Source organism: Malus sylvestris, chromosome 13, assembly GCF_916048215.2.
Source record: "Malus sylvestris chromosome 13, drMalSylv7.2, whole genome shotgun sequence".
Taxonomy (NCBI): Eukaryota; Viridiplantae; Streptophyta; class Magnoliopsida; order Rosales; family Rosaceae; genus Malus; species Malus sylvestris.
In genome coordinates this window covers 6,045,175-6,072,109 of record NC_062272.1, presented here as the reverse complement: position 1 = coordinate 6,072,109, position 26,935 = coordinate 6,045,175, and the positions used below count along the sequence as shown (strand labels likewise).

The window sequence follows — 26,935 nt, the reverse complement described above, 5'->3', positions numbered from 1 at the left end:
CTGCTTGAGGAACAGATAGGGCAAGTGCGAAGGATACAAGGAAGCATGTGGAGACAAGCGTAACAGCACACGTGCCGATACATTCATTACTCTGTCAAAAGCAAAAGTATCCCATATCAGCAGGGTGGAACGTACTCTAGATTTGATGGACTTGTTTTGACCCTCAAATTCTTCAGTCGGCCTTATACTCTGGAGGAAACCAGAAAACCCTCCAGCTCAGTTCAAGAATAAGCCTGTGGAAAGTTACTTCTTCAAAAGCAAAAGTATCTCATATCATCTCTTCTCATTTTTCTTCTCTTTATCCTTCATGCTGCTGCAAGATGGGGAGAAGGTGAACAATCAGTCGGAGCTCTGATTGCTTACCTTGTCTGTCACCTCTTTCAGCAGACCCCCTAGCTCGGCGACTTGGGGGACTCCTACTACATGGTTTGTATCGCGCTTGACCAAGCCTGAAACTACAAGTAAGCTTCAAGTGAAATTGATACATTACCTTGTGCATCTCCACCAGTTAAAGATACCACCCCTGGATGGAGGAAGAGTACTTCCAGAGAAGATGCCACATCTACCTATGAGACAGATAAGGCAAGTCAAGACGACACCACACTCCGATACTTAGAAGTTTCGTGACTACGAGATCATTCTCCCACAATATTTCCTAATGTCATTTGTACTAAATCATTCACTTGTACTCACTAAATGAGAGCTTGAACCTATGTACTTGTGTAAACCCTTCACAATTAATGAGAACTCTTCTATTCCGTGGACGTAGCCAATCTGGGTGAACCACGTACATCTTGTGTTTGCTTTCCTATCTCTATCCATTTATATACTTATCCACACTAATGACCGGAGCAATCTAGCGAAGATCACAAAAAGCGATCGTTTTCGCTACCTAGGATCTATCTTGCAAGAGAACGGAGAATTAGATGGAGATCTCAACCATAGAATACGAGCTGGATGGAAAGAGTGCATCCGGCGTGTTGTGTGACCGTCGTAGGCCACTGAAGCTCAAGGGAAAATTTTATAGGACGGCAATAAGGCTAGCGATGTTGTATGGCACAAAATGTTGGGTGGTGAAGCATCAACACGTACACAAAATGGGTGTAGCGGAGATGAGGATGCTTCGTGGGATGTGTGGGCACACGAGAAAGGATAAGATTGGGAATGAGGATATCCGAGGTAAAGTAGGAGTAGCCGAAATTGTAGGAAATATGAGAGAAAATCGGTTCCGGTGATTTTGAACATGTGCAAAGAAGGCCGACTGACGCTCCGGTTCGAAGATGTGACTACGGGACAGAGGTTCAGGGCCGAAGGGGTAGAGGAAGACCTAGGACAACTTTGGAAGAGACTCTAAGAAAAGACTTAGAGTACTTGGATCTAACGGAGGACATGACACAAAACCGAGCGCAATGGCGTTCTAGGATTCATATAGCCGACCCCACTTAGTGGGAAAAGGCTTTGTTGTTGTTGTTGTTGTTGTATACTGGTACTTTCATTCAGGCCATTGTATTTTGCAGTGCATGACCGGGGAACCCTTCCAACCATTACACCTCTGTTATTCTCTTTTAAGAACTCCAAGCACCGGTGCGTATTATTTTTGTTTTCAATCCGAGGGTGTGATTTGATTCACACTCCCGCTTTCCCATTCTACGCTTCTCCCTTTGTTTTTGTTCCTTGATCTTCCTTTGGTTTACCGAGAAAACGGAGTGCGAAAATCACATACCGAGAAAACGGAGTGCGAAAATCACATCTTTAGCAGTTAGCATGGTATCCGATTCAAATTCAGGTTTACATAAAGATGAACAAATTGATAATCAACCATTTACATTTCATAATCCATGTTTAAGAAAATATTATTAACAGTAGAATTACAAAGCTATACAGAAAAACAACTGAGCCAGCAGTGGGATCTCGGCAATAGCAGGTTTTAGAGTTTTTAGTATGTACGCAATTTGCTGAGCAATCAGATGACCCAGAACCAAGATACAACTGAGCCAGCAGCCAACCCCAGAACCAAGAACAGCACGATCACGATCCCGGCGGTCTCGGCATGTTGTAATTGGACAACTTTGGGAGCCAAAATCATCAACACACTGGTCAAGTAGCCGTTAGTGAGTCCCAAAAGGCAAGTTAGTATCGTCACTGGAATCTCTGTTCGGAAGAATTTGGGGCCGTGCAAGCACCCGTAGAAGAGAGGAAAGAAGAGCAATCGCACAACTGTACTGCCGATTGCAACCTTGGAACTTCTGGGGAGATACACAGAAGTCAGAGACTTGCCAACGAGATCAAACACGTTGTAGCCGGCGATAAGGATGATTGGGTACCAATCCTTAAGAATCTGAGAATGCACGTCTTCGGTAATGTATCCCGGGAATATCGACAAAGTCACGATATAGATGAGGAGGATGCTAATTCCATACCACTTGACTCTATCGACTACGTGCCACAGAGTTGATCTCAAAACAGTCACGGTCAGCGGACCCTTCTCTTCTGTCTCATCGTTTACAGCCTGAACCTTCAAATCTGCATAATACTTCATCACCGGAATCCTTGGTGCCACATTGTAGAAAACAATGCATATGACAATAATGACTATCCCGACGGCGAAGTAAAGGTTAGCACTTTTCCTCAGGCCCTCGGCAGTTTGTGGATATACAGCCTTGGTTACGATCCTTAGAGCAGAAACGACGACTCCTGTAAAATCATCCAAAATTTGGAAAGACCTATTGGGAAACTCTGATGAACTCATAACCAGTAACCTAGAGCAGAAAAAATTAATATGCTTCAGCAATGAAATTTTCATTTGATACTTCCATAGAGACCTAAAAGTGCTTATGACAATCGAAAGCGTTTCTAACTACATTTGGTAGGAAAACAGGCCTCCATGGAGAAGGTTTTCTGCAGACTTCCAAGTGCTTTTCCAGAATGCAGTTAAACTTTCAATAACAATTTCAATGTGTATCCATTAAAAGCACTTCTAGCAGAAGCGCTTATGACCAGAAGAGTTTCCCAAACGGCCATTCAGATTACACAGAGATTCAGAAAATCAAAGAAGGTCAACTGGGATTAACTAAAATCAGAATTTAATTCAGAGAATGAAACAATGCCCAGAAACCAAAATCAAACAAAGAGAAAACCCAAAAATTGAAAATCCAAAGTCGACCGGAAAATCCAAAGAGCAGGGAGTTTTACCTGAACCAGCAGTCCCGGCCACAATGGCTTGTATATAAGTTCCGGGCAACTCACTAGCCGCCCCAATGAGCGAGCCTTGGACCAATGCATCCGCCACGCCGGAAAGTGCAACCGCCGCAACCGTCACGTAAAACCCGTCGTACAACCCGACCCGACCCTTGATGTAAAACACATCCATGAGGGGAACGACTAGCAGCGAAACGACGAAGAGGCCCAGGCCCACATTGATCCGGACATAGGCTTCGGACATGTGGGAGTAGAAGATTATCAGGAGGAGGCAGAAGAGGCCCACCACCATGTACACGACGGAGAATATACGGTCGACGCTGGCATCTGGGTAGAGGTAGGCGAAGTAATCGACGGCTGTGATGAACGCGTTCCATGGGAGGAGGTAGCCGAGACCCAGTGTGAAGTAGATGATATAGGCCAAGTGGAAGGAGTCCTTTGGGATTTTATTAGGTGCGGCGGCGGTTACGGTGGGGAGCAGGAGGCTGGCCTCAGAATTTTCGTCGGCGGTTTTGGCATTGAAACCCATCGGAAATTGGTGGATGTTTCGCAATGGGTTTCCGGGTTCGGGTTGAGGGATTGGATCAGCTGAGAAAGCTCAGATCTTTGAGTTTTGCTCTTGGATTCAGGGAAGATATTTTTGGCGATGGAGATTTGGTAGGACTGTTGGAGGTGAAGGCGGAATGAGACGTTGTCGTTTTAGTCTCCAATTATTGAATTGAGATTTGAGACGTAACCAAATGTCATGTGCTTCTTCCTTCTTTTGTGGGAGTTTGAAGGGATGTGCTTTTTTTATTAAGGCAACTAGGTTTTGGGTTGTAAACTTGTAAGCACACTTCTTTTTTAAGATAGTGTTGTAGGTGAAGAATTTGGTCTCTTGCAAACGATGGTTGGCTCGGTTGATAAGGTAAAACCTTATGTGTCGTTTCACTAAAATTTGAGTTTCGTTGCCAACCGTTGGTGCGTGATTTGTAAATTTCTACGTGAATCTATATCAGTGGCAGTGGCAATTAGGTGTCACGTGTAAGTCCTTCTCTCTCAAAGTTGTGGGTATGTCTTGGCTCTGGTGGTGAAAATTAACTAATCCCCACTAAATTTTTTGTTACCAGAATAAAAAATTTGAACCCTAAGCGGGTAAATATTTTTAGGCAGGATGTGTATCTTTATTAAAAAACGAATGCAGTACTAACGAAATTGAAAATACAGAATCAAGTAGCTCTTAGTCTAATAGTGCTTTTCTTTTCAATTCTTGATGTTGAAAGAATTCAGTCTCCATATTTGGTTTAATACGCAACGAATTTTACATTAGAGGTGGAGGATTATGGCTCGGATCTTCATCATTGATTAAAAAAGAAAGGAAGAGGACAGGGTTGTTGATTTAGAGCCCAATAACTTGGGGCCCCAAGAATGAGTCCCGAGTCTCATGACCTGACAAAAAAAATTAAAAAGAAATAAAAAAATAGAGCCCAACCAATGATAGCAAGAAGGTTGATTTGGAGTGAGAATTATCACTATGGCCGGAATACAGGGCAGAATATCATATGTTATTGTATAGTTGTAAAAAAAAATTCTTTTCAAGTATCTCTTGAATTGTATAATATGTGTTGTTATGCCTTGTATTTTGACACACTGAAAAACCTCTCCAACTTGAGGGGGACGTTCCCATTTGGCACTCTGAATTGACTTATCTAATTTTAGGTGTCCAAATTGCATAACTGCTGGTGTTTGTGTGGCATAAAATTTATCGCATTTGTGATCTTCATCAAGTCAAACAGTTCTTAGAAGATAGTGTGTTTTGGAATTGCGACTTTTACAAAGTAATTTTCTGCTATTAAATGATATTCTTTGGGTGATAAATGTATGCTTGTCAAACCAGAGAGATATGATCATACACCAGCTCAAAGTCTCAATTTTGAAAATTGACCTTTAGAACTGAAGTTAAGAATCTTCATCTTGAGTGCAACATCTGTCTTTGAGAAGGAAATCTTAGGTAGGGCCGTAGAGCTCTCTGATTAGGGAAACTCTCATATTGGGTGAGACTAGCGTGAGGTCAAGTGAGACCAAAATACATAAGGGCTGCTATTATTTTTTGGGAGAAGACATGATCGGTTGTCCCTACACAGGGTTTTCTCGATTCTTAGGTTAAGTTTATTGTATTCATTCCAACCGGCCTTCCATCATTTTTAAATGAAATTTTGACCTCCAATGAGCTTGATTAGCTGGAGAAACGTACCATGCGTTTTGTCCCATTGGTTTGTCATCCCTTAAATTCTTAACAACCAACTTCAGAAATCGCTCTCAAGATTTCTACATTCGGCATTACTCTTTATTTATATCAATAAGATATTGTGGTTTGATTGATTCTTAGCTAATTGTTTGATTAACAAAATGCTAATCTTGTTTAGATTAGCCTGCATAATACATGGCACGACAGAGCTATCTCACACACACCAGCTTTCTCTCTTCTGCATCACCTCACAGCCATTTGCCTTGTTTGCCTTCTTCCAACTTCAAATAACTCCAAACACACTCTCTCTCTCTCTCTCTCTCTCTCTCTCTCTCTCTCTCTCTATATATATATATATATGTATGTATATATATATATATATATATATATGCATACGTACATATATATTTTGTATATAAGTTTGCAGATAAATTTATATGTGACAGCCGTCTCTTCTGAAAGATAGATATCCAAGCCAATGATTAATCCTATTAGATTCTGAAATCATTCCAGATACCAAGTTTGAAGTTTTTGAGCATCCGTTCGTCACAGAAACACAAGCACTAAGAACACATAATCCTCCCGGGGACGGTTTAAGGGGGGCATAATTCTGGCATCTAAATCTACCCTTTTGTTTATGATCCTTAAAAACCACCCTCCATGGCCAAACTTCTGTTGAATTTCCATCGTCTTAATCCAATGAAATATCACAAACCGATAGTACTCTTTCTATTCCTCAGCGCCTTAAATTTTTCCTTCTCACAAACCCCAGATATTAAGTGTGTCCTTGATGTTCAAGACTCTTCAGCGTGGCGCGGCACGAGTTGTGAAGAAGGAAATTGGGGTGGATTTATCAGCAATTGTTGCGGAGCTGCTTTTGGTGATTACTTATACGCCTTGGGGCACAGGGCAAACCGGACGGGGCACAGGGCACCCCGGACAGTGCAGCTCTTCTTAAACTCGACAGAGCAGACAAACTGCTTAATTTCAATGAAGGGTATTAAAGATGATGTTTTGAGTTGTGGAATTGACAAGCTAACAAGTGGAGCAGGCGGATGCTCTGACTACACGAAAGTAGATGTTTTCGACAATCTGAGGAACACATTGGAAAATTTAGATGAAGATTGTAAGCTTTTGGGCACGGGCGAAAAGTCCGAGCAGGATCAGGCTTGTATTGCATGTCTGAGAAGGTGGGAAGAGATTGTGGCATCGTCGGAAAATGAGTCATCGTCGTCAAAACTTGAAGCTGATATTTGTGGTTTTGCAGTTTTGGTAACTTTAACAAGCAGGAGGATTGATGATAAGAATTGGGTTACAGCACTGTATGAATGCCTTGGGGATCAGAAACTTTCAGAAGGTATAGGCTGTCAAGAAAGAAACTGATACTATTTCATGTCTGCATTTTTTACAACAGTAAGTTGTATCATTTTGTTTAACTGTTGGACTGCTTCCGTAGGAAGCACTTCTGCTATTAACTCACAAGCGCTTTTACTGAGTGGATTTAGAAACAATAGTCAGAAATGCTTTTGGTTGTAAGAAAATTCTTTTAGCCCTTTTAGAAGCAGTCCCAAACAGACCCTAAACTGGAGCTGAGTATCGCCTTTGCTTCTGTTGCAGATGTGCAGAGAAGTTCAGGAAGTACGGGTGTAAACTTGAGAACAGGTAATCTAACTTACTAATTGTCAGCACAACCATGAATGGGAAATCGCTGGCAGTTTTTTTTTAAGGTCAGTCATGATGGTGTTTTCATTAATTTCATGAGAATGTCAGGTCTGTGGATTCTATGTGGAGGTGTGGCAGGAATTACAGCAATAATTCTCATTGCAACATGGACCGTATGCAGAAAAAGGACTCATGAGAGTATTTTAGCTCGAAAAGATGGTATTTCTGCAACAAGTTTCATATCTTACGAAAAATTAACATAACAATTGTGAATTGTTGCTGACCTTGTTTTACTGGACAGCATCAAATGATTTACTGTCTGAAGAATCCGTCAGCCTTAAGATATCAAGCAAGGAAATCTATTCAGCAACCGACAATCTAAGCGCAGTCAACTTCATTGGGCAAGGAGGAGCTGGTAAGAATCTTCCAGAACAGTAAGAAAATTGGTTAGTTTTATGTAGGGTTTCCGTAAGTTCGGATATGAGTTTGAATATGTTGAGTAGTGCAGAAGCGACTCGAAAATGGCCATATTGTTTGGGTAGTTTTTATGTAGTTAATCCAAAGTTTCCTTTCTGATACCATCTGATAATATTTCCAGGAAAGGTATATAAAGGCATACTATCAAATGGGAAACATGTTGCAGTGAAGCACATAATCAACGATGGATCTGTTGAAACATTCATCCGCGAAGTAACGAGCCTTTCTGATGTTAGACATCCAAACCTTGTAGCTTTGCTTGGCTCTTGTGAGGATGTAGAAGAATATTTCCTGGTCTATGAACTGTGTCAAAATGGGAACCTTTCGGAGTGGCTATTTGGTAAGTTTCCATTTCCATTCGCGTAGATTTTCTCTAGCATTTTCATCATTCGGAAAGCCCATTCAATCAAAGCCGATTGCAGGTAAAGATAAAAATCTGCCATGGAGAACGAGACTCGAGCTTGCGATTGACAGTGCTAGGGGCCTTTGGTTTCTGCACACTTATCCGGGAGGCTGCATTGTTCACCGTGATATCAAGGTAGGAATATATTTTCTTTCTTTAAGCCGCCTCTGTAGCTGTTCCTTTGCCACTCATTTCATCAAAGTTCCTTTCTTGTCGCGTTCCCAACTGGCAGCCAACAAACATTCTCATTGATGAAAACTTTCAAGCGAAACTGTCAGACTTCGGGTTATCTAAAGTTATGGACTTGGGACAGTCTCATGTGAGCTCAGAAGTGAGAGGCACATTCGGTTATGTTGATCCTGAGTACCGAAAGAATCACCGCGTAAATGCTTCAGGAGATGTCTACAGTTTCGGAATAGTTCTTCTGCAACTTATCTCAGGGCGCAGGGTCATCAATCTAAACTCAAACAAACCAATGCCTCTTAGTAAAATGGTAACAAAGTTCGTACTTTTTTCCCCACATATTGGCAAAACTATTTCGAGTCCCTGATTCGGCTTCTTATGTTCCGTGTCTTTGTTCTTCAGGCAAGGGCTCTCACAAAAGGCGGTGATGTAACAGAATTCGCAGATCCCAAACTTAACGGGGAGTATTCGGTAGAAGCTTTTGACCTTGTGTTCAACCTAGCTTTGTCGTGCACAGGACTAAAGCTGCAGAGGCCAAGCATGGAGCAAGTGGTATCAAAACTCGAAAGGGCACTTGATATCTGAACCCAAAAACAGTCGGCTTCTTTTACCCTACCAATCAAGGCTGGAAATCGGAGAAACTCGAGCAGCTAGTTTTGTATATTGAAACAATCATGAATGATTTATTAGTGATTTTAAATGGTAAAACAATTACAATACATTGCAATATAACAATGATTTTGGACAAAGCTTCGTTGAAAAAAATAGAAGCTGATCATATCATACATACAGTCATTAGCTCTTGGAAAAACCAAGCCAATAACGAAACCAAACCAGAAGAAAATCAAACTAAAATAACACGATATATACACAGGACCCTGGATTTACAGGAGGGCCTGAAAAGAATCAAGTCATGTAATTCGCCCCACTAATATTCGGGGTTACCTAACGTGAACGAATCGCTCTTGTGGAAGAACCGGAGAGATTGAGCCGGATGACCTTTCATGGAACTCATGCAGGACCCTGATGAGAGAACTGGCCTTTTTGCTTGCTCGGGATGTGCCTTCGCTGAGTTGGGAATACAAAGTTCCCATAAGCGAAGGGCTCTTCGCCAGAAGAGCAACCACATCTCCGCTGCCATTTACACAAAGAGCAAGCAACAGAGATACACAGAACTCCTTCCCCGCCCTTGGAATGGAGGAGTTCAGGATCCCCACAATCGAATCCAATGGTTTGCAACGCAAAATTGCAATCGATCCATCAGCTTTCTCTGCGAGAGTTGACAGAATTGCCAGAGCATCCATGACGAGAGCTTCACTATCAAATAATGTTAAGACATGAACGAGCAGAGGAACTGCTCCTGCTGCTATCACCCTCCTATGATTTGCAGGGTGTGTGAGGAGCCCGAAAATCGCAACCAATGCGTTTTTCCTGGCTCTATCAGTCCCATCCTTGATCAGCGCCATCAAAGCCGGTATGGCATCTGCATTTTCTCCAATCAATCTCCTGTACTCCTCGGTCGAAGAGAGATAAAACAATGTGCCAGCAGCATGCTGACGAGCCTCTGATTTGAGACCTTTCTCCAACACACCTACCATCAAATTCAGACCCCCATTTTCGACAATCACGGCCTTGCTTTTCGAATACTTCAAAACATTTAGCAAGGATGCAATGGCATCAGCTGAACACAACAGCTTCAACAAATGTGGAACCACACCGGCTTCAACCAAACAAGACCTGTTAAAAATGCTTGTTTTCGTAAGAAGCCGGATTTCATAAGCAGCCTTGTTCTGCTCTTGTTCTGCTCTTCTACTGTCCCAACCGCAAGCCTTCCATTAAGAAACTCGGCCACCATTTGCATGGCTCCCTCATCTGCCAAACTCCCTGCAACTGCAAGCCTAGCCCTCCCAATGTCGAGATTTCGACGACCCGAATCAGCAAACGCACCACCATTTTCGAAACAGAGCTGCTGGATCAACCTCTTCAGCGCCAAATTCGGCACCACTTCCGTGTTCTTGAGCTTCTCCCCTGTCTTGGGACAAATGAGATTGTCAGCTCTGAACGATTTCGCAATAGAGCACCGATCGTAACTCTGCCCTGTTGCTACCGTCACCGGATCAGCCATGATTTCCAGCGAAATTGGGCACCGGAAATCTTCTAAATTGAAGCAACCCACCGCCTCGCCGTCGCCGCCGCATTTGGTCTCGGATCTTCGACCCGGTTCCCCATCGACAACATCGAACAACACACATCGACAGTAGCACATCAACCCCTTCAGGCTGCTCAACAATGCCACCTCTCTCTTCTCCTCGCTCAAATTCTCGAGACCAATTTCCGAATCCAAGAACTTGACTTGCTTCTCGCACTTGCCCCACTTCCTAATCCCGAGAAACTCGAGAACCCGTTTCAAATCTCCCACGCCCGGAAGGACCCGTTTCTCAAACCCGGACAAAACGGACCATACCGCCGACGCGACCCGAATATCATCCGGGTCGACTTCATACCCCGCCTTTCGCGCTTGCCTGGCCACCAATAGCACGTGCTCCTTGACCTCGACGGCGGCGCTGACCAACCCGAGAGGGAGAACATCGAGAGCCGTACCCATGGCCCGACTCAGGACACGGAATTGACTCGCCACGCGACTCGAATTCATCAGCATCCATACCCGGGCGTCGTCCCGGGCCAAGTCTTCCAGCAAGAACTGAACTTTCTGGAAGGCCAAGTGGAGCTCCGACAAGCTCAGAACCGCGGAGGCCGGAAGACCCAACGACCCGTCTCGGACTTCTTCGAAAAAAATCCGTACGAGCCGATTTTTCGGATAATTTCCCGGGCGTTTCTGGCGTTGCTGGCGATGAATTTCGACTTGAAAGAGCAAATGTTGCGGGTGAGAGCGATGAGCGACGTCAGGAGTGTCTGCTGAGCTATGGCTTCGCGGGGATGAACCGCCGGGTACGTGAGAGTCCTGCGACCCGAACCGTTGGATCTTTGGATCATCGAAAAGAACGGATGAAAAGGTCCGATCCTCAGATTTGGTTTTTGTTTGTTTGTTTGGGTTCAGGACGTCCGTGAGTTTATATAAGGGGATGAGTACGGGACACGTGTTGGAAGTCTGTGCGTCGCCGACGTATGCGAGAGATCGGAGGGCTCCATACTTGGGAGTTCACCGTTCGACACGTGTCCTGTGAGACACGTGGGTGTTGGGAAAATGGCTGCTTCGTAGAGTGCTTCGAGTTGGGGAAGGCTAATGGGAGTGCGACGCGTTTACTATTCAATGGCGTAGTTAGAAATTATTCGATGGGTGGGTTAAGTTAAAATTATAACTACGAAATCAAATTTTTAATCCTATTTTACCTACATAAAGTTATATAATAGTAAAAACTTGAATGTAATGATTTGAAGCAAGAATTTTATGCTATGTTTTCTAGGTTTCTAGCCTTCAAAGCTTTCAAGTGAATAAAATAAAGAACCATTTGTGGTATGAAAGTTTTAATGTATTACTATTAAACATAATATTGGTTAAAGTGATGAGTTTATTTAACATCCATTAGCTCTTACTATTCTTAAAAACAATCTTACTAATAAAAAAAATCATTTGTTAAGTGAAATATGACAATTAAAAATCATAAACTAACCCAAAAATTAATATTTTTAAGCTTGAAGAACCAAACTCTCTCTATGCTATAGCCCAGGGGAGCCTTGTACTTGGCTCCGCCCTTGCGTCGATTATGGGAAGGGAAAGTGTACGTGAAAAGAGGTCGCTGACACTCGAGAGAGTCGACAGAGAGTTGGGTCTAATAACGTGGAATTATTTTTAATTGTTATGGGAGAAATAATATAATTTGGAATTGATTAAATTTTGTTTTTCAATTAATTTATGCCAAGTCGAATGTGTTAATTAGTTATGACTTGTGAAGAGAGGAAGGGAAGAAGAGACTTTTTAATGATTATTGTGACTTGGGCGTAATTTTGTAATAGTTATAGAGAATTTAAAAATTATCTTAATTTTTGATGAGCAAAGAGAATAATTATAAGTCGTTGCATTAAAAATAGGGAGTGGAATAATTGCACAAATAAAAAAATTTGTCTAATAGAGATGATGTTGGTATGTAGCAAGAGTGGACTCACTCCAAAATCATGAAGAATGAGCAATCAGGAATGAACAAGTGGTGTGAGTACCACATTTCGCTAAAGTTTATATTGTCATCAAATAGAATGGTCGAGTTGATCGAATATATTATATCAATGTATAGGACTATGTTTGATTCAAGAATGATTAGTTGGAAACAAAATTTTTGATAAGCTCACTATGGAGAGAGCCTAAAAAAACATCATAAAAGCAACAAAAATTTATTGAACACTATTTGATTTTCGAAGACAATTCCATTATTGAACATGCCTTGATGTAGCGTTCAAATAATTAAAAAAATGAAAATGACGGATCGGTATGACACTAATGATTGGTACTTGGAGCAATTGCTACCTTGCTAGTGACAGCTCTTGTCGACAATCGGCAGCAAAGTAACGATCGTATCATTTTCAAATTTATTTATTTATTTATTTTCTGTTTTTTTTCTTTTTTCCATTGAATTGTTTTCTTCTTACGTTACTTTATTTGGATTCAAACACCTTTAGATTTAGATTTATATCCTTGTTTTTTTGTGCGCCGAGCCACCCCGTTTTGAGTGCAGTATTTTTTGTGTGCCGAGCCAGCCTCAGCTTGCACGACAGATCCTGCCTCGTTTTGCATGCCTAAAGCCATAACATTTTTTATGAGCAAAGGCTGACTCGTTTTGCGTGAATGGAGCCCGCTTCTTTTTGTGTGCCAGGAGCTTGTCTCGTTTTGCGTGCACGAAGCTCATTTCGTTTTTCTTGCGTACAGGTTCTTCTTGTTCTGCGTGCGCAGAGTCTGCCTCATTTGGCGTGTGTGCCTAACACCGACGTTTGTTTGTTAAAAGTTCAAATTTTTTATTTTCGCGAAATATTTTTCGGGAGCATTTATTTATTTACAAATTTGTAAAACCAACTAAAAATCGTGAGTGTCAACCCACATTTTTGCCATAAATGCAAAATTTTCATTTTTGTGAAATATTTTTCATGAGCATTAAGTTAAATTTTATAGGAATTTGAAAGCAGTTTTATGGTTTTTTGAGCAACAAATGTATATTTAGTAGAATGTTTAATCCGAAAACTAAAAAAATAAGTAAAAAATATAGTAGTGAGACCCAGAACATTCTCAAATGAGGTTCTACATTCAAGAATGTCAATGGAAAGTCTCAACTTAATTTTCAAAACTTCATAGTGAGGTGAATGTGAAAATAAATAGATTGAACGGTGATTTATTTACGAATTTGCAAAACTGATTGAAAACCGTGAGTGTTAAAACCCACGTTTTTTTGTAAAAAAATAAATGCAAATTTTTTATTTTCCCAAAATACTTTCCGTGAGCATTTAAGGACATTTTTATAATGTATTGGAAGCGGATTTAAGATTTATTGAGCAACAAGTGTATCTTTAGTAGAATATTTAAGTCGAAAAGTAAAAAAATAAGTGAAACATATAGCGGTGAGGCCCAAAACATTGTCAAATGGGGTTCTACCCTCAAGAATCTCAACGGAAAGTCTTACGTTAATTTTCAAAACTTTACGGTGAGGCGAAGGTGAAAATAAATGGATTGAACGATGATTTAAGTTTTGGGTTTAGTTGGCTCTGTAGACACTAAAAGGTTTTGGATTCAGTTGGCACATGGTTAGATCAGCGTATCATAATTATCAAAACAACTAATTAACATACTATTAATTTTGACAAAAAATAAAATAAAAAAATAACGAGCTGGTGGTCCAGTGGTAAATGACGGATTACGAGACTTTCTTAAAACTAAAATCTAAAGGTCTCGGGTTCGAAACCCACTGCTGGTGTGGAAGCCAGACTTGAAACCAAGGGGAGGCTGAAATGTCTCTGTGAGTCTTCCCGACCCTCAAAGGGATGGATAATCGTGGCTTGCCACCAGTTATCTCCCTTTAAAAAAAAATGACTGATAGAGTAAGACACAATAATCATGTAAATTGAGTCTTGATTTGTGATTTGAAAAGGAGAAAATGGATGCATCAACGAACCATAGAAAGTTGATTTGTCATTAGACGAACCACTAAAATACTGATTAACTTAACCAACAATTAATTCAACAGAAACATTTCTAGAGTTCATCACAAAGAAGCAAAAGTTTTTGTCAACAATAAATGCCATCATGACATCACAGCCACTTATTTTGATGCAGTTCTCCATTTATTTTTGGCAATGACAAAAAAAAGCTTATGAAGTTCATAGCCATGCAGGATTCTTCAGGGGGGTGACAACAGCCTTGACTTGCAAGTAATTGGAAAGACCGTAAATGCCCTTCTCTCTTCCGATTCCACTCATCTTGTACCCTCCGAAAGGAATAGAGGCATCAAAGACATCAAAGCAGTTTATAAATACACTACCGACGCGCAATGCGCGAGTCAATGTGTTTGCAGTGTCTATGTTTTGTGTAAAGACCCCTGCAGCAAGTCCATAGCGAGAGTTATTTGCCCTTCGTATCACCTCATTTAGATCCCTGCAATCAGCCATATCGTTAGGTCCAATGGAAGCGCCGGACGCTGTAATCACAGCAGGCATAGAGAAAGAGGATTTTATTGCTTACTTGTACTTCAAGATGGTCTGCACCGGACCAAATATCTCTTCGCGAGCTATTCGCATGTCATCCTACTCCACGGGACAGCAATGTTTTGATCAATATAAATATATAATCACGTTTCGGTTTCTCGATAAATATTATGGTTTTTATGATCTGCAATGTAAATTAGTACCTGAACATCTGAGAATACGGTGGGCTTAATATAGAAACCCTTTGTGCCAACCCTCTCTCCTCCGGTTTCCAGTTTAGCTCCAGCTTTAACACCGTAATCTATGTACTTCAGGATCTTCTCAAATTGATCTGAATCGATCTGATTTAGAATAAAAAACCGGAAATGCAGGTGAGGCTGTGTAAACAACATTCGACAGCGGTATGTTTAATGGTCAGAGATTAATAGAGGTGTCACTCGTTTTACCTGAGGACCTTGCTCAATGCCCCCTTTGAACGGGTCTCCAACAAGGCGCCTCTCAGCACAGGCTTTTGCTTTCTCTAGGAACTCGTCATATACTTTTTCATGTACAAAAGTACGAGAACCAGCGCAGCAGCATTGACCCTACAAACAGAGGTGTCATGTAATCAGCAAATGGATTTCTTTGCCTCTTAGAATCAAACTTTTTTCTGAAGACAATGCTTAGATACCTGATTAAAGAATAGAGCGAAATGTGCCATCTCAACAGCCTTATCTACATCAGCATCCTCACATACAATGAACGGGGATTTCCCACCAAGCTCCAAAGTTACGGTCTTAAGATTGCTTTTGGCAGCCAATTCAAGTATTTTTTTACCTGTGTCAGTTGATCCAGTAAACGCAACCTGTGGAGGGATGAACGGTAATTTTAGCAGGAACATTGCAATCAGATAACAAATTGATGCAAAGTTGCAAACTGGAACACAACATCTTCAACAAATGTGGAACCACACCGGCTTCAAACAAACAAGACCTGTTAAAAATGCTTGTTTTCGTAAGAAGCCGGATTTCATAAGCAGCCTTGTTCTGCTCTTGTTCTGCTCTTCTACTGTCCCAACCGCAAGCCTTCCATTAAGAAACTCGGCCACCATTTGCATGGCTCCCTCATCTGCCAAACTCCCTGCAACTGCAAGCCTAGCCCTCCCAATGTCGAGATTTCGACGACCCGAATCAGCAAACGCACCACCATTTTCGAAACAGAGCTGCTGGATCAACCTCTTCAGCGCCAAATTCGGCACCACTTCCGTGTTCTTGAGCTTCTCCCCTGTCTTGGGACAAATGAGATTGTCAGCTCTGAACCATTTCGCAATAGAGCACCGATCGTAGCTCTGCCCTGTTGCTACCGTCACCGGATCAACCATGATTTCCAGCGAAATTGGGCACCGGAAATCTTCTAAATTGAAGCAACCCACCGCCTCGCCGCCGCCGCCGCATTTGGTCTCGGATCTTCGACCCGGTTCCCCATCGACAAAATCGAACAACACACATCGACAGTAGCACATCAACCCCTTCAGGCTGCTCAACAATGCCACCTCTCTCTTCTCCTCGCTCAAATTCTCGAGACCAATTTCCGAATCCAAGAACTTGACTTGCTTCTCGCACTTGCCCCACTTCCTAATCCCGAGAAACTCGAGAACCCATTTCAAATCTCCCACGCCCGGAAGGACCCGTTTCTCAAACCCGGACAAAACGGACCATACTAAAGAGTCAAGTAAAATTAGTTAGATGTTTGTTAAAATGTTTGTTAAGTTTCTTATGTAAATAGATAGATTAGACAAGGATATAATTGTAATTGCAAGAGCAGTGTACTGTCTATATTTACATTGCTGCATCACTGTAAGATTATTACATTGAATCAATAGATGAGAGATATTTAGAAACTGTGGATCTTGACTTTCTACATGGTACCATCGCCAAACCGCCTCACGGCCTCTTCGATCCTGCAATTTTCTTCTTCAATCTTCCGCTCCTCTCTGATCGTCTTCTCTGACGTGATTGTTTGAGTTGTTGTTATACTCCGATTCAGATTCTTGCTTTCTTTTTCTTGAATCTTGATGGCATCTCCCTCTGATTCTTCTTCTCCAATTAAGTCGGTGCCTCCTTCAAACCCTAATTCCTCTTCCCCAAATCTCAATACCTCTCAGATGTATAATTCTCTCACGATTCAGAACATTGGCAGTATGGTTCCGATCAAGCTCCGGCGCTCCAATTATCTGCCGTGGCGAGCCTTGTTTGCTCTGATCCTTCGTCGCTACAAGCTTCTAGGGATTGTTGATGGCACTGAGCCCTGTCCATCTCCCTTTCTTCCAGATCGCTCCCTCAATCCACACTTTGAGCAATGGTATGAGAAAGATCAGAATCTGCTTATCTGGTTCAATTCGACGCTCTCTGAGGAAATCATTCTGTTCACCGTCGGTGTTTCCTCCGCTCGTGATCTCTGGCTCAAACTTGAGCAGCGTTTTGGTGGTGTCTCGGATGCACACATTCATCAATTGCGTTCGAAGCTTCAAAATATTCAGAAAGACTCTCAATCCATGGCTGACTATCTTCAACAAATCAAAGAGATCTCCGATTCTCTCACTGCAGCTGGTGCCTCTGTCACCGATCGTGATCTCATTGCCGCGACTCTTGCCGGTCTCACTGATGATTTTGAATCCTTCACTGATTCTATCTTACTTCGCCTTTCTTCTACCTCGTTGGATGAATTACATGGCCTGTTACTCACTAAGGAGTTATCCATGGAGCGTCGCAAGAAATCTTCCTCTTTTGAGCCTTTTCATGCATTCTCTGTGCAAAGCCAAGCGCATCTCCTTCCTACACCACCACCACAAGCTCTTGTTGCTCAAAATCCTGGAGCATCACCACTTCAGAATTCCTTTCGGTATAATTCTACCAGAGGCTACACTCGTGGTTCTAACCGAGGCTTTACCCGTGGTTCTAATCGCAACTACAATCGTGGTTCCAATCGTGGTAATTTCAACTCTGGTTTCAATCGAGGATCTTATAACTCTGGATTCAATCATCATGCTTCTTCTTCAGGTCATAAAACTCATTGTCAAATTTGTGGCTCTACTAGTCATGACGCTCTTGATTGCTTCGACCGAATGAATCCAGAAATCTCAGGCAAGTTTCCCCCAGCTAAACTTGCTGCCATGTGTGCTCATTATACTGCAAGTTCCTCCAATTCTTGACTCATAGACTCGGGTGCTACCTCTCACATTACGAATGATATATCAAATATCCAATCTCCTACTCCCTATCATGGTGAAGACAAGGTGTACATCGGAGATGGTAAAGGTTTGTCTATAGATCATATTGGCACATCTATTTTGCATACTCCTGCTCACTCTTTTAAACTGCACAATGTTCTTCATGTGCCTCAAATGAAACATAGTCTCCTCTCTGCTTATCAGTTTATTAAAGATAATGATTGTTCTTTGACTCTTGATATTCATGGATCCTCTGTCAAGGATCGTTTTACGGGGAGGACGTTTTTGCGGGGCCAAGTTAAAGATGGATTCTTTCCGCTCCATAGTTCACCTGCTCTCTCCAATGTCACTTCTTCTCCTACTGCACTTGTAAGTACTTCTGCTAATGTTCGCATATGGCACAGCAGACTTGGTCATCCATCTTCTGCTATTTTTCGTAAAGTTTTGTCTACCAATAAAGTTGTTGTCCAAGGCACATCCTCTCTGGCCTTCTTCTGCAAAGACTGTGCTTTAGCAAAGAATCACAAGCTTCCTTTTGGTACTCCTCAATCTGTATCTACTACAAGTCTAGGACTGTTGCACTGTGATGTCTGGGGGCCATCTCCTGTTGTATCAGTGAGTGGCTATAGATATTACTTGCTTATTGTTGATGATTACAGCAAGTATAGCTGGTATTTTCCCTTAAAGTCCAAGTCCTCTGTATTTTCAACTTTTGTGGAATACAAGTCCTATGTAGAGAATGCTATTGGTAATAAAATAAAGGTTGTTCGCTCTGATTCAGGGGGTGAGTTTACTAGTCATCAATTTCAAAATTATCTTAAACTTCATGGCATTTTACAACAATTTAGTTGTCCTCATTAGGGGTGGGCAAACGGGTACAGGAACCGCGGGTAGGGGCGGGTAATCAAGGTTCGGGGCGGGTACGGGCCGGTTCCAATTTTTTCATAAGTGAAACGGGGCGGGGCGGGCCGGGGTTTTGAAATTTTAGGGGCGGGCCGGGTTTAGGGGTATAGAAAAACAGGGCCCCGGATGGCCCGTTTCTAACTATGGTCTCTAACCCTAATCCATTATCCATGATTCACTCCCTCATCCGTCCCCCTTCTTCCTCGTCATCCTTCGTCCCCTTTCTTCTTCGTCCATCCGCCGCCTTCGAGTCCACTGATTCCCACTCAAGTCCTCGACTTGAGACTTCCTTCCTCCCACCCACACTATTCTCCCCCTAGACAACGACGACACGAAGACGATCTCATCGCCACAAAGACTCTCCTCTCCTTAGTCCTCCCTTTCGAATCTGTCGATTCTCGATCTTCTCCCTCTCAATTCTCGATCTCACTTTTCTGAGTTCCAAATCAACCAATAATTTTGTACTCTGGGTGGGCATGGGCGAATCTCATTGTGTGAAGCCCGTTAGGTCTTCTTCTTACATTGAAGGAAGTTTGGTTGCTGGAAGGCCGTCCTCTTCTGTCTCTGTGCCTATCCCTGAAATTGGCGGTAATTATACTCCAACCTTTGAACTGATATCAGTAACTTCTAGTTATTTATGTTTCCATTTGTAAATTGTATTAGATTGCATGTAAATTTATGTTCTGAGAATTCTATGGCAGGAATGGTTCTGGTTTTTTTTAACTTTATGGTGTTTTAATATTAATTTTGATTTCAGTTTCTCTTAAGAAATATAAAAATCGAAACAACTACAGAATTTCATTATATTGCTTGGATTCGATGCTCTGCGTACTTGTTTTAACTACAGAATTTCATTGCTTAGTTCTATGACAAAATCATCCTTATGAATAGACATCTTTAATAAAATCTTTAATAAAACCATATGTTATTCCCAACTTCGGATGTAGTATGAAAGGAATCATTGGTTAGTAGCAGGAATTATGTCTGACTTGTTCATTAATTGTATTATTTGATTTACAGGTAATGGAAGCAGTTTTGTAGACAATGGGTTAAGTGAGGAAAATTTTACTTATCGGGCAGTGATGGAGGCAGTTGGCTCATGTCTCACGAACAAGTGTTCAGAAGGATTACCAGGTAAAGGGTACATATACTACGACTCAGAGTAAGCATGGAGGTGTTGCTTGTGAGGATGTTGGCCATGGTGAGAAACGTGGCGGTGCCGGCGCGGGGCTCGGTGGAGAAGCTGTGGCGCGACGACGAAGGCAGCATGGCGGTGGTTCTGGAGTCCTTTCCGTAGCGGTTTCGCAAAAAAAAAAAACAAAAAAAAAAAAAACCAAGGACCGGTGGACCCGGCCCGGACCGGCCCGTTTCAAACGGGCCGGGTTCGGTCCGATTCTTGTAATGAAATATGATGTACCCGACTCGGCCCGGCCCGTTTCTTTTAACCTCCGGTTCCTTGAAAATTAGGTCCGGCCCGGCTTGGCCCGGCCCGTGCCCAGCCCTAGTCCTCATACTCCTGAGCAAAATGGATGTGTTGAACGGAAACATCGTCATTTGGTTGAAACTGCTCGTACACTCTTAGTGCAATCTCAAGTGCCTCATATGTTTTGGGTTGAAGCCTTTTCAACTGCTACTTATCTGATCAATCGACTTCCCCTTGGTGGTGTACTGCAATCCCCTTGGGAACTCATCTTCGGCACTTCTCCAGATTATTCTCGACTCAGAATTTTTGGTTGTTGTTGTTATCCATGACTCAAACCCTATACTACATCCAAGTTGGCCAGCAAAAGTACATCATGTGTTTTCCTTAGGTATAGTCTTCAACACAAGGGGTATCGTTGTCTTGATCCAGTTACACAACGAGTCTATATCTCTCGGCATGTCATATTTGATGAGACTACCTTTCCATTTCAGAGTATATCTTCTGCTTTTCCTGGTGCATCTAATGTTCTTCCTGATACTTCTCAAGTGCATTCATCTATCAATCTGCAATTCACCATACCTGCTGCTCAATCTGGTACATCTACAGTACCTTAAGTGAATCTTCCAGTACCTGTTGATGTTCCAGTACCTCAAGTGAATCTTCCAGTAACTGTTGATGTTCCCGTACCTCAAGAGGATCTTCCCGTAACTCATGAGCCTTCTTCAGTTACTAATACCCATCCTATGATCACTAGGTCTAAAGCTGGCATCTCTAAACCCAAGGCCTACTCAGCCACCAAACACCCTTTACCAGATACGGTTGATATTATCCCCACTACTTATCTTCAGGCCTCAAAACATGTCCATTAGAGGTCTGCTATGCAGGATGAAATTAATGCCCTGCAGTCAACCAGCACTTGGTCTCTCGTTCCTTTTACCTCCCAACAAAATATTGTTGGATGTAAGTGGGTGTTTCGGGTCAAGAAACATCCTAATGGCACTATAGATCGATACAAAGCTCGGCTTGTGGCCAAAGGATTTCATCAACAAGCTGGTTTGGATTACAAGGAAACATTCAGTCCTGTTGCCAAACCCGTCACCATTCGAATTCTTCTCTCTCTTGCAGTCCAATATGATTGGTTTCTAAATCAATTGGATATCAGTAATGCTTTTTTGCACGGTGACCTTCAAGAAGATGTCTACATGCAGCAACCTCCTGACTTCAGTGATCCAACTTATCCCAATCATGTCTGCAAGCTTCGAAAATCCTTGTATGGCTTGAAACAAGCCCCTCGGGCCTGGTTTGACAAATTATTTGCAGTCCTTAAGTCCTTGGGATTCCATCAATCTCAATCTGATGCTTCTTTATTTGTGCTCCAAGACATTGTTCCTGTTATTGTCTTGGTGTATGTCGATGACATACTTGTCACAGGTCCAAATCCTGCAGCTTGTCAAAGTTTCATTCAGAAACTCAGTACTGTTTTCCCTGTGAAGGATTTAGGCCCCTTGCATTATTTTTTGGGTCTTGAGGTTCAGAGATCTGCTGATGGTCTTTTCTTACATCAAAGCAAGTATATTTTTGACTTACTTCACAAGACCCGCATGGATGGTGCTAAACCATGTCTCACTCTTCTGGGATCTAATAAACTCGATCACACCGGTCCATTGTTACCTGATCCAACAGAATACATATCTATTGTAGGTGCATTGCAATACTTAACTTGGACTCGACCTGATTTATCTTTTGCTGTAAATCAAGTCTGTCAGTTTATGCATGCTCCCCGAGAACCCCATCTTCAAGTAGCCAAACGTATTCTCAGATTCCTCAAAGCCACCGTGAGTCATGGTTTGTGGTTCAAGAAAGGTAATGTTCATCTTACTGCCTATTCTGATGCTGATTGGGCTGGCTGTCCATTTGATCGCTGATCTACTAGTGGCTATTGCATATTTCTGGGATCCAATCTTATTAGCTGGAGTGCTAAAAAGCAACCCACGGTTGCTCGTTCATCAACTGAAGCAGAATACCGATCGTTAGCGCACACAGCCGCTGAAATCACATGGATTTGCAAAGTGTTCAAAGATCTCGGCCTTCATCTTCCTCAAGTCCTTCTCTCTGGTGTGACAATCTGTCTGCCATATCTCTTGCATCCAATCCAGTCTGTCATGCTCGAACCAAGCATATTGAACTCGATTACCATTATATCCGAGAGTTGGTCCTTGCTAATCTTCTCAAAGTCCAGTATGTGTGTTCTCAAGATCAGTTCGCTGATATTCTTACTAAATCTTTGTCTAAATCTGGATTTCTGTATTTGCAATCCAAGCTTGCTCTTGGACCTTTCGATGCCTCCAAGTTCAGCTTGAGGGGGTGTAAAGAGTCAAGTAAAATTAGTTAGATGTTTGTTAAAATGTTTGTTAAGTTTCTTATGTAAATAGATAGATTAGATAAGGATATAATTGTAATTGCAAGAGCAGTGTACTGTCTATATTTACACTGCTGCATCACTGTAAGATTATTACATTGAATCAATAGATGAGAGATATTTAGAAACTGTGGATCTTGGCTTTCTACACATACTGCCGACGCGACCCGAATATCATCTGGGTCGACTTCATACCCCGCATTTTGCGCTTGCCTGGCCACCAATTGCACATGCTCCTTGACCTCGACGGCGGCGCTGACCAACCCGAGAGGGAGAACATCGAGAGCCGTACCCATGGCCCGACTCAGGACACGGAATTGACTCGCCACGCGACTCGAATTCATCAGCATCCATACCCGGGCGTCGTCCCGGGCCAAGTCTTCCAGCAAGAACTGAACTTTCTGGAAGGCCAAGTGGAGCTCCGACAAGCTCAGAACCGCGGAGGCCGGAAGACCCAACGACCCGTCTCGGACTTCTTCGAGAAAAATCAGTACGACTCCAATTTTTCGGATAATTTCCCTGGCGTTTCTGGCGTTTCTGGCGATGAATTTCGACTTGAAAGAGCAAATGTTGCGGGTGAGAGCGATGAGCGACGTCAGGAGTGTCAGCGTAGCTATGGCTTCGCAGGGATGAACCGCCGGGTACGTGAGAATCCTGCGACCCGAACCGTTGGATCTTTGGATCATCGAAAAGAACGGATGAAAAGGTCCGATCCTCAGATTTGGTTTTTGTTTGTTTGTTTGGGTTCAGGACGTCCGTGAGTTTATATAAGGGGATGAGTACGGGACACGTGTTGGAAGTCTGTGCGTCGCTGACGAATGCGAGAGATCCGAGGGCTCCACACTTGGGCGTTCACCGTTCGACACGTGTCCTGTGAGACACGTGGGTGTTGGGAAAATGGCGGCTTCGTAGAGTGCTTCGAGTTGGGGAAGGCTAATGGGAGTGCGACGCGTTTACCGTCGATTATGGGAAGGGAAAGTGTACGTGAAGAGAGGTCGCCGACACTCGAGAGAGTCGACAGAGAGTTGGGTCTAATAACGTAGAATTATTTTTAGAGATGTGATATCTACACACCTATTTTTACTTTTTTCACATTTTTTTAGTTTTCGACCGTCGAATCGGATGAATTAAAGAAGATCAACGGACAGAAATTAATAAGAGGTGTGTGAGAAGTAAAAAGGGATGTGTGGATAACACACCCCTATTTTTAAGAGAACTTTAATGAAAAGCACCGGTACTATTCACTTTAAAGAAAAACCACATTTTTACACTAAAAAGTCAATTCTGGTACTATTCACTTTACCCTTTATTTTGTCATTATCATTAAAACTCAAAGTTTTCAAACACTTTTCATTAGTTTTCCTTATTTTTAATTGTTATGGGAGAAATAATATAATTTGGAATTGATTAAATTTTGTTTTTCAATTAATTTATGCCAAGTCGAATGTGTTAATTAGTTATGACGTGTGAAGAGAGGAAGGGAAGAAGAGACTTCCCTTTTGTTTTTAATGATTATTGTGACTTGGGTGTAATTTTCTAACAGTTATGGAGAATTTAAAAATTATCTTAATTTTTGATGAGCAAAGAGAATAATTATAAGTCGTTGCGTTAAAAATAGGGAGTGGAATAATTGCACAAATGGAAAAAATTGTCTAATAGAGATGATGTCGGTGTGTAGCAAGAGTGGACTCGCTCCAAAATCATGAAGAATGAGCAATCAAGAATGAACAAGCGGTGTGAGTACCACATTTCGCTAATGTTTATATTGTCACCAAATAGAATGGTCGAGTTGATCGAATATTTTATACCAATGTATAGGACTATGTTTGATTCAAGAGTGATTAGTTGGAAACAAAATTTTTGATAAGCTCACTTTGGAGAGAGCCTAAAAAAACATCATAAAAGCAACAAAAATTTATTGAACACTATTTGATTTTCGAAGACAATTCCATTATTGAACATGCCTTGATGTAGCGTTCAAATAATTAAAAAAATGAAAATGAGGGATCGGTATGACACTAATGATTGGTACTTGGAGCAATTGCTACCTTGCTAGTGACAGCTCTGTTGGACAATCGGCAGCAAAGTAACGATCGTATCATTTTCAAATTTATTTATTTATTTTCTGTTTTTTTCTTTTTTCCATTGAATTGTTTTCTTCTTACGTTACTTTATTTGGATTCAAATACCTTTAGATTTAGATTTATATCCTTGTTTTTTTGTGTGTCGAGCCACCCCGTTTTGAGTGCAGCATTTTTTTTGCGCCGAGCCGATCTCAGCTTGCACGACGGATCCCACCTCGTTTTGCATGCCTAAAGCCACAACATTTTTTAGCAAAGGCTGACTCGTTTTGCGTGAATGGAGCTTGCTTCTTTTTGTGTGCCAGGAGCTTGTCTCGTTTTGCGTGCACAAAGATCGTTTCGTTTTTCCTGTGTCCAGGTTCTTCTTGTTCCATGTGCGCAGAGTCTGCCTCATTTTGCGTGTGTGCCTAACACCCAAGTTTGTTTGATAAAAGTTCAAATTTTTTATTTTCACAAAATATTTTTCGGGAGCATTTATTTATTTACAAATTTGTAAAACCAACTAAAAATCGTGAGTGTCAACCCACATGCAAAATTTTCATTTTTGTGAAATATTTTTCATGAGCATTAACTTAAATTTTATAGGAATTTGAAAGCAGTGTTATGGTTTTTTGAGCAACAAATGTATATTTAGTAGAATATTTAATCCGAAAACTAAAAAAATAAGTAAAAAATATAGTAGTGAGGCCCAAAACATTGTCAAATGAGGTTCTACATTCAAGAATGTCAATGGAAAGTCTCAACTTAATTTTCAAAACTTCAAAGTGAGGTGAATGTGAAAATAAATAGATTGAACGGTGATTTATTTACGAATTTGCAAAACTGACTTAAAACCGTGAGTGTTAAAACCCACGTTTTTTTTATAAAAAAATAAATGCAAATTTTTTATTTTCCCAAAATACTTTCCGTGAGCATTTAAGTACATTTTTATAATGTATTGGAAGCGGATTTAAGATTTATTGAGCAACAAATGTATATTTAGTAGAATATTTAAGTCGAAAAGTAAAAAAATAAGTGAAAAGTATAGAGGTGAGGCCCAAAACATTGTCAAATGGGGTTCTACCCTCAAGAATCTCAACGGAAAGTCTTACCTTAATTTTCAAAACTTTACGGTGAGGCGAAGGTGAAAATAAATGGATTGAACAATGATTTAAGTTTTGGGTTCAGTTGGCTCTGTAGACACTAAAAGGTTTTGGATTCAGTTGGCACATGGTTAGATCAGCGTATCATAATTATCAAAACAACTAATTAACATACTATTAATTTTGACAAAAAAAAAATAAATAAATAACGAGCTGGTGGTCCAGTAGTAAATGACGGATTACGAGACTTTCTTAAAACTAAAAATTAAAGGTCTCGGGTTCGAAACTCACTGCTGGTGTGGAAGCCAGATTTGTGGCCAAGGGGAGGCTGAAATGCATCTGTGAGTCTTCCCAACCCTCGGAAGGGATGGATAACCGTGGCTTGCCACCGGTTATCTCCCTTTAAAAAAATGACTGATAGAGTAAGACACAATAATCATGTAAATTGAGTCTTGATTTGTGATTTGAAAAGGAGAAAATGGATGCATCAACAAACCATAGAAAGTTGATTAGCCATTAGACCAACCACTAAAATACTGATTAACTTAACCAACAATTAATTCAACAGAAACATTTCTAGAGTTCATCACAAAGAAGCAAAAGTTTTTGTCAACAATTAATGCCATCATGACATCACAGCCACTTATTTTGATGCAGTTCTCCATTTATTTTTGGCAATGACAAAAAAAAGCTTATGAAGTTCATAGCCATGCAGGATTCTTCAGGGGGGTGACAACAGCCTTGACTTGCAAGTAATTGGAAAGACCGTAAATGCCCTTCTCTCTTCCGATTCCACTCATCTTGTACCCTCCGAAAGGAATAGAGGCATCAAAGACATCGAAGCAGTTTATAAATACACTACCGACGCGCAATGCTCGAGTCAATGTGTTTGCAGTGTCTATGTTTTGTGTAAAGACCCCTGCAGCAAGTCCATAGCGAGAGTTATTTGCCCTTCGTATCACCTCATTTAGATCCCTGCAATCAGCCATATCGTTAGTTCCAATGGAAGCGCCGGACGCTGTAATCA

General features: G+C 41.6%; 3 protein-coding genes and 1 pseudogene across 14 annotated transcripts in view; 1 reads left to right on the top strand and 3 right to left on the bottom strand.

The window, feature by feature from the left end:
* Positions 1-1,787: 1,787 nt before the first annotated feature.
* Positions 1,788-3,957, bottom strand: LOC126596015 (equilibrative nucleotide transporter 1-like). Its single transcript, XM_050262443.1, has 2 exons — positions 3,193-3,957; positions 1,788-2,694 (listed from the first exon to the last, which is right to left on the bottom strand). The coding sequence occupies exons 1-2, from the start codon at positions 3,725-3,727 to the stop codon at positions 1,964-1,966; spliced, it is 1,266 nt and encodes a 421-aa protein (XP_050118400.1). The 5' UTR covers positions 3,728-3,957; the 3' UTR covers positions 1,788-1,963.
* A 1,573-nt stretch (positions 3,958-5,530) lies between these two features.
* Positions 5,531-26,935, top strand: part of LOC126595989 (probable LRR receptor-like serine/threonine-protein kinase At1g07650) — a 29,867-nt gene continuing 8,462 nt past the window's right edge. Inside the window, exons 1-8 of one of the 2 annotated variants that reach the window (XM_050262395.1) lie at positions 5,538-6,782; positions 7,043-7,087; positions 7,196-7,306; positions 7,389-7,502; positions 7,686-7,904; positions 7,987-8,102; positions 8,200-8,460; positions 8,553-8,735. In XM_050262395.1, coding sequence (XP_050118352.1) covers positions 6,086-6,782; positions 7,043-7,087; positions 7,196-7,306; positions 7,389-7,502; positions 7,686-7,904; positions 7,987-8,102; positions 8,200-8,460; positions 8,553-8,735 — 1,746 coding nt within the window. In that variant the 5' untranslated portion in view covers positions 5,538-6,085. Of the gene's footprint in view, positions 6,783-7,042; positions 7,088-7,195; positions 7,307-7,388; positions 7,503-7,685; positions 7,905-7,986; positions 8,103-8,199; positions 8,461-8,552; positions 8,736-26,935 lie in introns of those variants that run through there. The other variant, XM_050262396.1, reaches the window with a different exon arrangement.
* LOC126595988 (U-box domain-containing protein 19-like) lies at positions 8,805-11,177 on the bottom strand (annotated as a pseudogene).
* LOC126595990 (aldehyde dehydrogenase family 2 member B7, mitochondrial-like) overlaps positions 14,261-26,935 on the bottom strand; it is a 38,504-nt gene continuing 25,829 nt past the window's right edge. For 2 of the 11 annotated variants that reach the window (XM_050262406.1, XM_050262401.1), the window contains exons 9-11: positions 14,996-15,133; positions 14,830-14,891; positions 14,261-14,742 (exon numbers count right to left, since the gene is read on the bottom strand). In XM_050262406.1, coding sequence (XP_050118363.1) covers positions 14,469-14,742; positions 14,830-14,891; positions 14,996-15,133 — 474 coding nt within the window. In that variant the 3' untranslated portion in view covers positions 14,261-14,468. Of the gene's footprint in view, positions 14,743-14,829; positions 14,892-14,995; positions 15,134-15,238; positions 15,377-15,462; positions 15,637-26,401; positions 26,884-26,935 lie in introns of those variants that run through there. The other 9 variants (XM_050262403.1, XM_050262408.1, XM_050262402.1 and 6 more) reach the window with 8 other exon arrangements.